The sequence below is a fragment of the Aythya fuligula genome, chromosome 1 (assembly GCF_009819795.1).
Source record: "Aythya fuligula isolate bAytFul2 chromosome 1, bAytFul2.pri, whole genome shotgun sequence".
Classification (NCBI taxonomy): domain Eukaryota; kingdom Metazoa; phylum Chordata; class Aves; order Anseriformes; family Anatidae; genus Aythya; species Aythya fuligula.
Window position 1 is genome coordinate 72840898 of NC_045559.1, and position 16928 is coordinate 72857825.

At 42.2% G+C, this 16928-nt stretch overlaps 1 protein-coding gene across 1 annotated transcript in view; it reads left to right on the plus strand.

The window, feature by feature from the left end:
* The first annotated feature begins 459 nt into the window (after window positions 1-459).
* Window positions 460-16928, plus strand: part of PHF21B (PHD finger protein 21B) — a 66383-nt gene continuing 49914 nt past the window's right edge. Inside the window, exon 1 of the mRNA XM_032186444.1 lies at window positions 460-822. Within this exon, the coding sequence (XP_032042335.1) occupies window positions 460-822 (363 nt within the window). The remainder of the gene's footprint in view (window positions 823-16928) is intronic.

Genomic DNA, 16928 nt, shown 5'->3' on the forward strand with positions numbered 1-16928 from the left:
GAACCTTCCTGGAAGGTTACACAGTAGATGCAATTTCACTAAAGCCAATTCAGGACCACGCTGTGAATAAAGTTAAACACGGGCAGAAACCTTTGCAGGATTAAGTACCAGACAGCAGCAGTAGCGGACACCAGACGGCAGCTTCACAGTGGCTGTACAAATCTCAAACAGTGCTTAGAGGAGATACCCTACCTAGATGGTAACAAGTGTGTTGGTGTTACAAACGAGAGGAACCACTCTGGAGCAACCTGAAAGCAGAGCTGTGAAGAAGAGGGAGAGTTTAAGGGGAGTCGAGAAAGGGCTCGGGCGGCGTTTGGGGTGAGCCCAAGAGGAACTCAGCCGGAGGGCTCTGCTCCACGAGCTCTGGCCCGGCCTCCCCCTCTCGCCACCCTGCGGCAGCCGCCCTCGGACACCGCCGGGCGGGCGGCGGGGCCCCGGTCCTTCCTCGTCCCGGTGACGATGGCCCCTCTCTCTCTCTCTCCTCTCCCCCGGCAGAAGCTGGCGGTGCGGAGCCGCCCCGCGGCTCTGCTGGTGGGCAGCGGCGCCAGCGGCAGCGCCAAGCCTGGCGGCGGCGGAGGCGGCGGCGTCGTCCCGGCGCTCCTCAAGGCACCCGGCGGCGGCGGCGGGAGCCCCGGCGGCAACCCCGCGCAGAACCTGGCCATCTCCGTCGTGCCGGCCAAGGCGCCCATCGCGATGGTGACAGCGCACCTCAACGGCGGGCTGGGCGGCGTGGAGCTCCCCCAGAGCTCCCCCATCAACCTGCAGACCCCGGCGCGGCTGGCGACCGCTCGCCGCCCGCCCGAGTTCGGCTCCCGGGCACAGGTAAGGGCGGGCGGGGCCGGGGTCGGGAGCAGGTTGGGGGGGGGGGGGCTCCGCCGCCGCGGGCTGTGGGCGGGAGGGCCCCGGCGGCGGGGAGGGGCCTCCGGGAGACGGGCAGGGGTTGGCCCACGGGGACGGGGGGGAGCCCCAGGGTAGCTGGGGGAGGGGGGAGCCCTGAGGGGCAGGGCATGGCCCCAGTGGGGAAGGGGGTGCTGCAGCCCGAGGGGCTTGGGAGGTGGGGAGCGAAGCTTGTGAAGTCGGAGCGTGATTCTGAGTCTGAAAGGTTCGGGTGTCCAACTCGGAGCAAAATCTCTCGCCTCCATTCAGCACTAGAGGCTGTGGTGGTGTACCTGGTGTGTGCACCAGCTCAGGGTGTGAGTCTGGAGATGGGGAAGGAAGAGGATAGCAGGAATTAGGGCAAACTGACTGAACATGTCTGTAAGTGCACCTCATGTTACAGGATTAAGGCTTCGGGGTGCTCAGTTAGCCCCCTGTCCGAAACGCTGGAGTGAGCGAATGGCCATCCCATTTTTCATTCACTATCAACAGGGAAAGCACACCCAGCCACCTGGGGAACCAAGTGGTCTTGTCCCTGCCGAAGCATCACTGTCCTTAATGATTTCCTTGCTTACATCGAGGTAGCTGCATGGGGAATTCGACTTGGGATCTCTCCTCTGTATTCACGCTGGATAGTTTCCTTCATTGAAGGTGTTTGTGCTTTATTGAAAGGATACTTGAAGCTGTTCCAGTGGATACTTCCTAGAATTCTGGAAAATAACTATATAAATGATAATCACATGAATGATAAAAGTTTCAGTGTTTCAACAGTCTATCATTTTGTGACTGTCTTTTACTGTCACTGTTACCTGCTATAGGAATAAAAGAATCTAAGCAGTGGAAGAAGAAGTTTGAAACGCTGTTTAGCCTAGTTAGCCTGAATTATGAAATAGCAGTCGCAGGTGCTGGGGAACAGTACAGACTAGGACAGTTGGCTGCAAACTTGAAATTTGGGTAAGTTGTTAAAGGAAAGACTTTCTGACCTGGTAAGCCATCCTGCTGCTGAATTACCCTTGGTGCTTCCCATTTACCTTTTCAAAAGGGCAAACAGGTCCCACTTCCACCATCCACTTCCCCAGACGTGCTGTGTTTAGCAGCGTATTGTACCTCACAGCAATAAAGCCCAGGTGCAGCTGCAGTATTGCCCCAGTACTAGGACTTTTTTTTTTTTTTTTGCAAAGAACAGTTTCATTTTAAGCAGAAGTTTGCTGTCATCAAAATAGTGTGGGAATATTGTCCAGCACGTGGAGTTTGCCTTTATTTTGCTGGAAGAAGAAGTCCAGTGTTTTTTTTAGTAAAGTCCTCACATTCACAAGTTTTCAAGAACTGTAATTTTGTGATTTAGTATCTCTCATTATGTTAGTAAATTATGGAATAAAAAGCTGAGCAATGGCACATTTCTGAAGCAGAGGACTATAGGAGTTTAATCTTTTTGAGAATAGTCAGCAAGCATGGATAAAAACAGTTAGAAATATTGAATTGTAAATGTATAAAAATGCAAGCTGACCTCTGGCCCTAAGCTGTTTGGAAGTTTAGTGCTGTATTGCATGTTAATTATCACTCTTCTACCCAAATTAAATTTATTTTGCAAGGTTTCTTCTTCTGGTCAAATGAAAAAAAAAAAAAGTGTTCTTGCTTCATGTTCAGTATTCTTGATTGTTCCCGGAGCAGTGATTACAGATCAATAGCAGTAACACCTTAGCTACTAGCACTGCAATTTTAGAGGGAACTTGTTCCACTGTTGACATTTATTAATAAGCATTTCCTTTTTTTTTGGCAGTATTGTTATGGCTCAGAATTATTTTTTTTCCAGCGAAAATGTATGAAGTTTGTGAGATGGAGGATAATGACGGCCTTCTGCAAACTGGGTTAAGGTGGCAAACTGATAGTAGTAAATGAGATTACTGGTGTCGTATAGCCTATTCCTCTGCATCTGCAAAGTGAGGGCAAGGGCAAGGGCATGAAATATAATGTTATGAGTTTCTGAACAGTATCACAGAATCACAGAATTTCTAGGTTGGAAGAGACCTCAAAATCATCGAGTCCAACCTCTGACCTAACACTAACAGTCCCCACTAAACCATATCCCTAAGCTCTACATCTAAACGTCTTTTAAAGACTTCCAGGGATGGTGACTCCACCACTTCCCTGGGCAGCCTGTTCCAATGTCTGACTTCTTCGGTAAAGAAGTTCTTCCTAACATCTAACCTAAAACTCCCCTGGCTCAACTTAAACCCATTCCCCCTCGTCCTGTCACCAGGCACGTGGGAGAACAGGCCAACCCCCACCTCTCTCCAGCCTCCTTTAAGGTATCTGTAGAGAGCAATAAGGTCGCCCCTGAGCCTCCTTTTCTCCAGGCTGAACAAGCCCAGCTCCCTCAGCCGCTCCTCGTAGGAACTTGTTCTCCAGGCCCCTCACCAGCTTCGTCGCCCTTCTCTGGACCCGCTCAAGCACCTTGATGTCCTTCTTGTAGCGAGGGGCCCAAAACTGAACACAGTACTCGAGGTGCGGCCTCACCAGAGCCGAGTACAGGGGGACGATCACCTCCCTAGCCCTGCTGGTCACACTGTTTCTGATACAAGCCAGGATGCTGTTGGCCTTCTTGGCCGCCTGAGCACACTGCTTGCTCATATTCAGCCAACTATCAACCATCACTCCCAGGTCCTTCTCTGCCAGGCAGCTCTCCAACCACTCATCTCCCAGCCTGTAGCTCTGCTTGGGGTTATTGCATCCCAGGTGGAGGACCCGGCACTTGGCCTTGTTAAACTTCATGCAGTTCACCTCAGCCCATTGGTGCAGCCTATCCAGATCCTCCTGCAGAGCCTTCCTACCCTCGAGCAGATCGACACAAGCGTTTAGCTTGGTGTCATCAGCAAACTTACTGAGGGTGCACTCAATGCCCTCGTCCAGATCATCGATGAAGATATTAAAGAGGACCGGCCCCAGCACCGAGCCCTGGGGAACGCCACTAGTGACTGGCCTCCAACTGGACTTGACTCCATTTACCATGACTCTTTGGGCCCGGCTATCCAGCCAGTTTTTAACCCAACAAAGCGTGCGCCAGTCCAAGTCAAGAGCACCCAGTTTCTTGAGGAGAATGCTGTGGGAGACGGTGTCAAAAGCCTTGCTGAAGTCAAGGTAGACCACATCTAGACACAGTAGTTTCTGCTCAAAAGCATTTAAGGGGATCAGCATGTGCATACGGTCATCTCAAGTGGTATCTAGCAGGAAGAATGAAATGCTAAATTAAATTCAGTGGAAAAAAATAGGGCATCAAACACTATAATTTAAATACAGAACTTTTAAGTATAGATAGGGTTAAATATAAGGTTGTTACAGAATTTTTACTTGGGCAGCTGTATGTCAGCACTTTCATTTTAGGCTGTTGTTTACCAAGCAGATTTTTAAAGTGATTTTGAAACATCGTTGGCTATAATAGAAGCCATATCTGCATTGAAAAAAGTATCTAAACAACTATGTGCATAATGGATACCAGAGGATTGTTTAGATATTATCACATCTTTTATTAGAAACAGGAAACATTGTGGTATTAACCATGATTTAAATCTGTAAGCATCAGAAATCGTGAGCTCAAGAAACTAGTGCTAGGTCTATGCATTTCCTTGGCAGCCTTTCAGTGTCAATACAGTGTATGAAGATATGACTGATGGAGCTACACTGATGAAAGTCTACGTGCAGGGATGTCATGAGTATAGCCCTTTCTCCAGCTCTGAGAAACGAAGCTTAGAGTTTCATTTGTCTGACCTGGAACAAGTTATGTTGGCAAAAGCTGAGTTTTGCTGGCATAAACTGAATTTTGCTGGCATATGCTGTATACATGCTAGAAGTTGCTTTGCCTTCAGAGTATAACTATTGCTTTTATAGGGAATGCCCTAGAACTGCTGGATAGTTATAAGATAGCAGTATGCTTGCACCTACAAAGTACTCTTACTATAACAAATTTTACTATAACCTCTCAAATTATGTTTTGACTATAATCGTATTTACGTGGTATTTGCTGTTTCCTAACAGCAAATCAGATCAGCAGGATCCGAGGTTGCTTTGCTGAAGGACAAAGTCCCATCTGCTGTGCTGGAACAATGCAGTGGGTAAAGAAAATGCCCCTCTGCTACCTCCTCATTCTCTTCCAAATAGCAAAACTGAGGGCCAGCAGGCATCCCAGAACCTAGTTCTGGGAAAAGCAGAAAACCTATCGGCTTTTCAAAGGATGGTTGGATCAGTCAGCTATCAGGAGAACCAGCAAAGAGGAGGGATACAGCTGTCAGCCCTCTTGGCTGCTTTATGGGAGCTGTAATGAAAGAAAAAAGCACTGGGAGGGCATATCTGCACTGGGCTGTGAAGCGCAAAGGTGTGGATACACAGAGCTGCTCCGCAGAAGCTCACAGAAGTGCACAGAGTGGCTCTGCAGAGGCAGTCAATGTCCTGGAAGCATCATGCTGGGTACTGCTCAACGCACCCTTTGCCTCTCTGGCAGCTGCACCACTGTAGTTCCAGACAGGTTGTTTGCAGCCAGCTTAGCTATCTCTGGGCAGCACAGCATTGCTGGGTTTAAGCTTACCCGTAACCCTGAAGCAAGAGCACTGCTGGCCCTGGCCCTGGCTTTGTCATCAGAGACAGAGGTCTCTGTATTTACCTGTCATCTGCTGTCTGGGCACTGCTCACCTACGGCAACTCCTGAAGGCTTCCAAAATGTGAAGCGGGTATCAGATGCAGGAACATTAGGATACTGGTAATAAAAGAGCTGGCCTTTATCCATCATCTGGGTGTGGTGCTCTGTTCCCTGTTACTCTGAGGCTATGAGAAAAGATCTTTGCATGGCACTGACTCCCTGTCCATTAGGACTCCAAAATTGACTACACAAAATCTGCCTTCTGCTCCTCTCCATTCTTTCCTTCTGATGCGTGTATTCCCTGAATCAGCTGGAAGAAAGTTTGGCAAGCCTCCCCATGCACATGTGCTGTTGCATCTTGGGGCTTTATACAGGGAGGTTATTTCAAAGTAAAATACAGTATGAGGATTTATAGGGCTATAAATTCTTGGCAAGATAGTAAACTGTTCTCCACAAATGCTTCATTAACTCCATTGCTCAAAGAAATACTTGTATCCTTTAGATCGAGCAACCTACATGGGTATCCATTTTTTTTCCACAAAAAAGTGGCTTTTATACACATCGGATGCTCATATATACTTCTTAGCTGTCTGTTTATTCAATTTACTACAAAAACTGCATTCCAAAAGTGTAAGAACATACCTTTGCCTGTGATGGCCATTTTTCAGAATAATTTATTTGTAGCATGATTTATTACCTTTCTCTTCTCCATCCCACTTAATGTGCTCCACTCTGCTTTCTGTAAAAGTGCTTCTTCCATAATTGGAAATCCACCTGCATGTATGACTAAGTCTTTTTGCCTGTTATTTATTATTTGTATTGCAGTAGTACTTAGGGGTTTATTTATAGCTACATTTATCTGTATTGGTTATGTGGCTATATATAGCTTTCTTCTATGATCCATGTTACCACAATTTCTATGTACAAGCCAATAGTTAATTTATCCTCCCAATATGGAGTTACTATGACTAAAGTGCTATTATTCCACATTTCACCATTGGAAAACTGAGAAATAAAGGATCCATTTATGCTGCTTCAGAGGAAACTCCCAAGGGCTGCCTTTGGCAGAATCAATGTGTTGGCATCCACACTACTGGACTTTCTGGTCATTTCAAGAATGCCCTTAGATATATTCATGTTACACACAACATCTATGGGAACAAAATCTGTCCCATGTGCCCTTGGAGCATGCCACGACCCTTTTCAGTTCTTGCTGTGGGTCTATAACCATCTGCTTCATACTGACTTCTTGACCTGCTGCTTGGTCTTCAGCATGAGCTAATGTGACTAACAGTGCATGAGTGAACTACACAAAAAGCCTGTGGCATTTTAAACAGGCAAGCCCAAGGGTGACGTTGTGGTGCTGCCCATGTCATCATGCCCTGCGGACACAGGTTCATAAAGCAGAGTTACTGTAGACAGAGGAATTCTGATGTCTGGTACAATTAGACAGAGCTAGAGGAACCTAAGGATTAAAATCCGTCTCTGGGATCCTACTCGAGCTGCTGTGAAGAACAGCAGGATGGACAGGAAATTTTGCATCATGGGCTTTGCTGAGGTTGTGATAGGGATCTAGGTTCTCTGAAGTATTCCCTGCCCTAAATCCCACTGGCAATTTTGCTTGCCATACCTGGGCCCAAGGGTCTTGCCTGCGGACACACAGACACCCTGAATAAGGAGAGAGCTGAAGCAGTCTTAGGAGCCTGTTAACCACTCAGTTAGCCTTTCTGTTTGGTCTCCATGGTAGATACTGAAAGCATATCTGTTGGAGAGTATGTCTGCTAAGGAGCACACAATGTGAGGAGGTAAGACAAATTTTATGGGGGAGTTGAAGCACAGAGAGATGAAGTTACTTCTGGGGTCATACCATAGGAGAGAGTACAGGTTCATCCATCACAGTCCTGTGTTTAGTCCATTGGACCACACCTCTAAGGCTGTCAGACAGTCAGACACACTGCAAATATGAATAGCACAAAGACATTGGATTGCTTTAGTATGGGACCTCAAAGGGTTTAATATAATGTATTCAGTCTCTTAGATCATACTTTGACAGCTTTAAGGCTTGTTATGTTCAGGATGTATTTGTAAATGTAGAAAAAGAGAGGTGTCTCAGCCAAATTAAATTTAAAAAAAAAAAAAAAAGACAAGGGGAGGGAGAACCCCAATGATTCAAAGCCCCACACACCATTCAGTTGGTTCACACAGTGATCCAGTTGGATCACACAGTGATCCATTCAGTTCCTGAGGCTTTACTGACTTTTAACTCTACAACTAGAATGTCGTAAAGAGCATGGTAGTTTAAGGAAATGGATTACAGGGAGTGTGTGATATATTCTGCCTGCATTTGCACCATTTTAGCTGCAGATTTATTAAGAGAGGTATATGAATTTACTCCATATTTAAATGGGGGTAGCTTAAGAGCAGAATTCGGCCTTACTGCTCTGATATATACTGCATAAAAGCACTTTAAAATTTGTATTTCTTGCTAAACAGCATAAAATTACATCCTTTCAGGTTAATTAAACAATTTTGCAATGCTGGTTGCTGTTGATGGAATATTTAAATGTCAGATTCAGAATAAGCACTTATGCTTCCTGATTATAAATGGCTTCCTTTTAAATATCCCAGACATATGCATGTGGTCAATACATCTAAAGTACATGGATTTCTTCTTTTCTCAATCTGTGTTTTCATTTGGCCTACAATAGGGTCAAACACCAACTGGTATCAAAGGCTGAATAAAGACTATCAACAGCTGAATAAAACCTCATTATGCCCAATGTGGTATTCCTTACACAGCCAAATATTTCTAGTGAAAGCAGTGGAGTATTCAGCAGGAAAGGATGAGCAAAAATGGACTTGCACTGACTGCCTGATGATTTTAAGAACGTAGGAGCAACCCTTCCCATTTTGTTTCTGTGGGGACGGACAAACAGCACGCTGTGGGTTGTACCAGGAAACAACACAAAGTCCCAATTTTGGAGACTGTCCTGTGGTTCTGTCCTCTGCTACGTTCATGTCACTTAATGACCCTCTGCAGGTTCATGTGACCAGAGATGTAAATCTGGATATGCTGCTCTAGTGTTGATGGAATAGATTTCCCTCCTGCAAGTGTCTGGGAAGAGTGCCTACTGAAGAACGTGAGCAGAAGGAGGCAACTAAAGGGACTTTCATTTTGATTCCTGATCCTGCAGAAGAATGACTGAGCTCTCAGCTTGTTTGTATATCTTTCAGGTCCTTATGGACAGTTCATTTTAATTAATTGGCTGGTGTACAGAGAATCCAGAAGTGACCAGGTGAAAGGAGGGAAATGCACTTACTTGAATTTCACACCTTTCCTTGGGAGCTATTTTAACTTCCTAATACAGAAAGTCTTCATGTGTAGGAATATATAGGTAATCCTCTTATGGAAGTTTCTGTGATGTTTTTATACATTCTTATATATCATACACATAAACAAAGTTTGGAGTCCCTTGTTCTAATGCTAAGAGTTTCTAGCACATTACTATTTTGATGCTAATCGGAGTAGCTCCCACAGAGAGCTTTGATTCACTTCAGAAAACCAAAGAATGCTCTATAAATGGTAATACACTAGAGCTATTTTGTTGTAATTGGAGGCTGTCTATGCCTCACGGAAATTACCAGGCAAGCATTCTTGAAAATGTCAGAATTTTCAAGTTAGTTCTATTTAAAACGGGGGAACAAGAATGCAAAGGGATGGATAGAAAATGTGAGGGATGTGTGATTCAAACTTGAAGTGCAGTTTGTAATAATGAAAGATGATCAGCTTTGGGGGTGGGAAAATCATCTCTTAGGTTTTCTAAATTATAGGATGAATAAAAACATCCACTTATTCTACGTGTACTGCTACTTTAATAAAAGGCACCACTTTAGGAAATGAAAGGCTTTGGAATCTAGCCAAACGTCTTAGTTCTATTTATCATCAAGAGGTGTTTTTTTTTTTCATTATCAATGGAGTTTGTGGGGTAGTTGAATGATTTGCAGGAATTTCAGGGTTTGGTACCAGACTGTAAACTCTGTATTTATCTTCTTTCAATGTCTATATTGCAAATACAAGCATGATAAGATTTCCTGCTGCTGTTATAGCTGTATCGGGATTTGGCAATAGGTCTGCTACTAATCTCATAATGTGTATCTGAGTCTATATTTAAATTAATTGGAAAACTGTATCAGAAAACGCTGTTCTTAAATTATTTTATGTATAACTAGCAGAGACACAGAGAGAGACTGAGAGTAGATGCTGTAAATACAGAGTGCTGACAAATACTCAAGTAGTAAATAGAAATATCTTAGAAGTCATTCCTAGCAGTAATAAAGGCAGCAATTTGATTTCGTCTGTGGATAATAAATTGGTTTCACATTGCAATAAAAATGATGCTTATGTTTTATTAATATTTATTAGCACTTATTGAAGTTAGAGTTTAGTTTTTATCCTTTCTTCACATCACAGCCATTTTATAAAACAAACAAACAAACAAAAACCAAGTTAAATTGCAACACAATAAGCAATTAAAAGCATTTGTGTATGTAAGAGAGAGAGAAGAAGAAAAAACACAAACCTGTCTGTGGAGGTATTTCTGTATGGAAGGCCAGACCCTCACTGTTTAGGAAGCTGCAGAGGTGTGCTCAAAGTAATGGAGTTATGTGAGTTTACTCTAGCTGAAGACCTTGCTCCCTGAATGCATATTTAAACACATAAGCACTGTTCTGCTTTTTATATCAGAATTATTTGTATGGGTTTCCTGTTGTTTAACAATATGTTTTTGAATTCTTTGACTATATGCAGTGAAATTACACAAAACATTCAGAGGCCATTTTGTATGACGTGTGAAGGATTGCTACCTTGCAGGATAATGTGAGTCAGAGAGTGATCTGATCCAAATTTAACCAAAGTTTTTCATCTCTAAATTTAGAGAATAGAGAATATGGCAGGACAGATATACTTCCATTTCCATCAGTGACAAGGACAGAGTGTTGGCGGATGGCTGTTAACAACTATATAGTGTGTTTTTGATACTCATATATGTGTATGTGTGGGAAAAGACTAGCTACTAACTTTCATTTATCGTGAGCCTGTTTCTTCTTTGACTGATTTTAAATCAGTCTTAGGGTTGATCTTGCTTCAGTGCAGATAATTGTTATGCAGGAGGTACGCTGTAGACTTGTGTCATATTTTTGCCCTCTGAGTAGAAAGACTGGCATTGGACTTGGATTTTTATCAGTATGAAAATTGAAATGTAGACCCTTTTGAAATAGGCCAGGTACCAGGCAAGGTAAGAGAAACCAAGTTTATTTTTGTTGCTCTTACAATTGGGCTTCAAAACAGTAACTTCAGATTTTTTCCTGTAGGTGAGCATAACCCTGAATTTAAGTTTTCCATGTGTGTAATTCACGTTTTCAGTAGGATTAATCCTGTGCTTGTAACAGAGTTTGTATTTACCTGTTTTTCTGTGCTCGATCTTAATCTTTCTGATTTTTTGTCCAAATATTGCCCTTGGAGATTTGACCGGTGAAAGCAAAAACATGTCCCCATTGTTTTTATACAAGACATTTAGTTAACGAGGACAACCTCAGTGAGGTCCTTATTGTAAACTTCAGTATGATTTTATTAAGACCCTAGTTCAGTGACTGTCATCAAGTCTGCACATATAGTGATTGATTGTGATAATACAAACAATTTGATTGTTGTATCCCTCACTGCTTCAATGAGACTTGGCTGCATTAGAGATAAGTTTGATTTTTTACTGATTGAATAGGTAATATTAGGAAGTACCTGACAACTTTGATAAGATATAAGTAACATTGTATTTCCTGTAGTTTGCTGAAGTGGCAAGGAGGATTTAAGGATCTTACCTGCATATTTACTGTCCTTATGTGTACAAAATGAACACACTAGACAGCCTTATTTGATTAATGTAATATGCATTTCTCTTTCAGGAATGAGTATGTTAAAACATTCCAAAAAGCAACTGTTTTAGCCTAACAGTAGCGAGAATCTCAGAGAAATTTGCCAGGGATGCTACAGGGTATGATAGTAGAAGAATGTATGTGGTAATTAATTTGCAGTTGCTCTAATAAAATCCCACTATTTGCAGATTTCACAGTGTTAACTTCAGAGTGAAATATTACTATACTCATTTTCCCCCGCCCTTGTCTTTTCAAAATATACAGCCAATAATCAATGTTCTATCAACTTGTATCACTTCTTAATATTTCTTGTTATATGGGAAATTGGACACTGCATTGGATATTGCTGGAAAAGTCCAACCTTCCTAATAAGAAAAAGCAGATAAGAAGTTTCAGGTTTCTACTGTATCTGTGTTCTTACTGTGGGCTTCAAAACAAGAGTAAGTGGCTTTGAACCACCCTACGATGTTCAGTGTTTACACTTTGTTCTCAGGTCTTGGGGAATATGAGATCAAACAGGTTCCTAGACAGAGGCCAAAAACTGTTTCTGCATTTAGAAATTATTACACAGGACCAGAAACAACCTATGTCTTGATATGTAGAGTCTTTACTCAAGACATACTTTTAATAAGTTTCAGTTCGTAAGTCTTCTCAAGAGCAAAGTATGATTCTGTAAGTGTTTTCAAATATGTGAATTTGGAATGTCTCCAGTGAAGTCTAGTATGTTGCTAGACTTGGAGCAGCAATTACTCGGGAAGTTTTATTACTGTCTGCAAGATAACATTTCTAACCATTTTCCTAATAGCAATAAGATTGGCTTAATATGTCGTTAATGATTACTACATTGTCTTTGAGAAGAAACTAACCATTAAAAGAAAAAAACATCTTTGTGACCCATTCATCCTAATTTTCACGTTTTTCAATTTATAGCATCAGGATGTAGACTACACAGAACTTTCATGTCTACAAGTAGAATATAACTGAAAACCCATGTAGCATTTTTTATCAGTGTTTTGCTTTTGGGGTCAACAGCATACTATAAATGACCCTGGCTGAGTAACAGCCAGTTAGTCTAAAAAATTAAAAACGTTTCAGGTAGTAAAGTTCTCTCTACATCTCCCTGATAGTTACTGTGAGTTTAAAACTCCAATCTCCAGTTTAAAAAAAAAAAAAAAAAAAAAAAAAAAAAAAAGTATTTCCTCTTTTAGTTCTGGGAATGACCATGGAGTGAAGTTCTGATCTCTGCAATGATCTCTGCATGGATACATGGACAGACCTTCACTGGGACCAAGTTAGTGCTCATAGAGATTTGTGGTTATGCCTTACGAATACATTGCTCTGCTGCCAAACTGGCAACGGATGTAAACTGAAAACAGGATGTATTTTTTCCATATGTCTTTAATTTCTAGCAAAAGAGATTTAGAGTAGACCTTTGAAAGTACTTCAGTGCTGAAGTGAACCTAACTGTCTTGAGTTCAAAACTTAGAGTCCCAAACTATTTGCTCAGTAGTTTTCAAGTCTTGACACAGGTGAAATCTGTAACTGCCTGTATTCCTACTTGTCAATTTCCCTGTATGCCAAAGTGTTGGTGCAGTGCAAGAACTCTTGTCAAGTCAAAAAGGGTTAAACAGCAAGATGTTCAAAGCATTGATTAGAATTATTGGTCCTTTCTTCCCCCACGGGTTCTCAAGACATTGAGCCACAAGACCATGTTCTTTCTTATCTCACTGACTAATTTAGCCAGAAAAGATTGGAAGAGTCTAGCTCCCAAGTCTGTTCTGACAGTTAAATTGGTTACTAGAGACTAAGTCCTGGCCAATGTGAGAACTGAAATCTTCCTTCTGTCAAGCAGGTACTTCAGCTCCCATGAAATTGGCTGAAGGAAAAGACAGGAAGGAAGAAGAAAGGAAAGCACTGCTTTCTGGGAGTTTTGTTGTGAATGAAACTGCTTAAACACAGGTTTTCCCCCCAGGGTGGGCTCTCAGGAGATGAATCCAAGTTGCTCTGAAGCAGTTCTCTTTCAGAGCAAAGTACCAACAAGACCTGGAGTAAGTAGTAAAACACCAGTATTGAACAAGTCTATCTAGGCAGCTTCTGACCCAGGGTGCCGATTTGCAGGATTTTTCTTCCTAAGGTGTCTCTTCATACTCTTTGCATACCTGCTCCGAGACACGTGGGTTCCTACTAAAGAACTACAGTAAGGGCCCTAGCAGGTGGACAGTGTATGTCACAACACCTTCCTGTGTTTGTGGATTCAGTTCTAGACACTAGGATGCTGACACCTTGCTTCCAGGCTTGCCAAGAAGTGAACCTTCAGGTATCTTGATAATAGTACTGTTTAAACTTAAAGTGCATTAAGATTTTAATGTCTTTAAGGCTTGACAACAGCTAAGAGGAGGAATGAGAAGGTAGTTTTTAACTCTTCACTTGGAGTGAGGTTGGACACAAGCACACTGGGGCTTTTCTGAAACTCACACCTACTAGGACTGTGGAAAACGGCCCAGTATCCAGGTTTATCTGGGACTAGCAGGACAAAACCTCTTAAGCAGGAGCCAGAAAAAGTCACACAGCTATACAGTAGGCTAGAGCTGTGGTTTGATTTTTTTTCTAGTTTTGACTTGTGATTCTGCACTCGAGGCACAGGTACAATTTCTAGGCAGTTCAAACAAGGAGAATTTACTGATTTTAGCATTTAGAAGGCTAGTTTTGCTAGCACTAACATAAATGCTGAACCTCAGGAAGTAGAGGAGTTTTTCTGTTTACTAACTCTCAGATTTTTCTGGCTCTGTCATTGTGGGAAAATACTAGTGTTCATTTTAGTATATTTATAACTCTGGAAAAAATATTATGTGTAATACATGATGATGTATTCTGAAGTGTGTGTGTATTCTTGTACACAGTGTGTATATATGTATCTAGATGTATTTATTTATATACATATATATTTGCCAAATCCTATTACTATCTGTACAAATCAACAGAAAAGTTCAGCTTTTCTGTTCAGATCATCAAAGGATCAACTACATTTTAAAGTGAATTCTATAGAGTTTATCACCCTCCAAAACTAAATAAGGTGCTGCTCTATTCTGCATTATTTCCTTTTAATTAGAAGAAGGCACCTAAATAACGCCATCTACAACGATTTTGAACAGCTGCAATCCTAGAACTGTTGAATAGCAAAGTTGAGAATTCAATAGCGGTGGGTAATTCAGCTGTAGTGTACTACAACAGTATTTCCCACTGGGTTTTGATGATGGGCAGGTGGCTCAATATTGCTGAGTGGCCTGCCTAAAAATAAATACTGCAAGCTTATGGAATGTTTTGCACAATCAGATTAACATTTCTTGGGAAAGTTATTGCTTTCTTTCTTCTAGCTAACTGTATTAACAGTAAAACATTAAGATCAGTCATATTTATACACACCTTGTGTGGAATTTGGGCAAAACCATGTTCCTTCCCCAAGTTCTGTGCTCAAGGATGTTACCTTCAGTAACAATGTTATAGTCATTATGGCTGAGCTGCTCTAAGAGCTTGGTTTCTCCAGAAAGGTTGGAACCATCAAGCCATTTTTCTGTGCTTTTGCCTTTGTGTTTTGTGCTTCCCCTTCCTCCCCCCAGCTAGGAAACGTTGCTTTTCCCCTTGTCTTTATTCTGGTGCTTGTTGGACACTTTCCTTAGCTAATTCAGTGAGCAGAAAACTTTCTTTGTGGTTCGAAAGCTGAATTACCTTAGCTCAGGGTCTGACAAAAGGGCCTGTGTGGCAGTGAGCAATTAGATCATCTCAAGCTGTCACTCCCCTCATGTTTTCAGAGCAACTGAAGAATGCATAATAAAAACTCACAGCCAGAACTACAAAAGCAGCTCTGAGCCCTTTGGGTGCTTGGGTGGAATGATGTGGAACAATGTGGATGGAAGGTAGTCTTTGTTTTTCAGTAGCCGCATGGGCCATTCTGGTGTGTGAGGATTCCTCAATCTGTAAGGAGTGGCATTCATTTTTTCCATAATTTTTCCTTGCACCACCTTCTCTTCCCATGCTCTAACCTTCATGCCCTGGGACAGAGCAGCAGTGCCTTAGCAGGTGCCAGGCTGCTGTTGAAGATTTTGCACCTGCTTGAATTCTCTTGAGAGAGGCAAGACTCTGCTTTGTGCGACATGCTGTACATACATTTTTCCCCATACTCAGAAATATTTTCACAGGCTGTGAACAGAGAACAAGTAATTTGAAGACATTAGTCATTAAAAACATCATCAACCTGGAACAGTTCAGTAGTTAAACAGCAAATCTATTATGAATAAGCTGAGCAAGAGACTATAGGTGTGATCACAGCTGCTGAGCAGTGTTGCTGCAACTTGGTGAGACTATACTCATTTGTGCAGGAGGTGGAGACTTAATTAATTGAATATGATTGCTGAATAAAGCTTAAAATCACAGAACAGGTATGTTCATGCTAAAACAGTTTGCATTGCTGAACTTTTTATTTTTTTAAAGAAGTTAGACTGATCTAATCCTGAGTGTTTCCAGTAACGGTGCCTTAAAACAAGATACTAACCAGGAAATAATGTGATGGAAGCTGTGTTTAAGAAGAGGTATTTGGCATGGCTCTCTACCATCTTGGAAGTAAGCAGTGGGGCTTCTGAAGCAGGGAAGCCCTTGAACTTCATTCAGCATCTTTCCTTTGGCAAAATACTTGTCCACAGTGTGGCTAAACTGAGTCTGTATTTCTGATGCCCAGATGGGAATGTGCAAGTGGCAAAAAGTAGAGGTAGTGCTCTGAAAAGTCTGAGAGCTGTGGTAAAAGCAGAAAACTCTTTGTTTTATCTCTGCTTATTCTTATTCCCCTCTGATACCCTTGTGAGCTTCTATACCACCTGTGGGATTCCTTGACGACAAGCACAAATAATGCAGCAGCAATGAAGAACTGGGTCACACCGTCACATTCAGAGCAGGTTTGGGATTTAAGATGGTGCCTTGCCTCTTGCTGCTTGCTTGCTGCTACCCTCCTGCTGGGCCATGCAACAGGCAGTGGGAGCAGTAGCACAGTTACAGTGCAAAAGCGTCTGACATAGGTTGAATTGTTATTTGGCTGTAATGGGGGGTGGTTTAAATGATACTGTTGGAGCCCAGAGAAAGAAAGGTTTCAAAAAAACCTGGTACTTTAAAAAAGCAATGGGTCTTGTTACGTCTCTATTTGTCTACTTCATAACAATAATAAATGTGCACACAAGAATGTGATTAATGAATTCTGAGTGGAAAGAAAGGAAGTGGGGGAAATAAGCACTTTTAAAAGCTGGAATAGAAATTTCTGTGAAATCCCAGCTAAATTACTGTTTACACAAAATATGTGCCTGAAGTGCACTCTCTTTGGGATACAATCCAAGTGTGAAACTAAAATATGCCATTATTCTACCAGATTATTAGAAATACCATGTACAGTGATTTCACCATACTTTGAAAATGAGGAAAAATGTCCATAGCTTTTCATAGCAATTTAGTC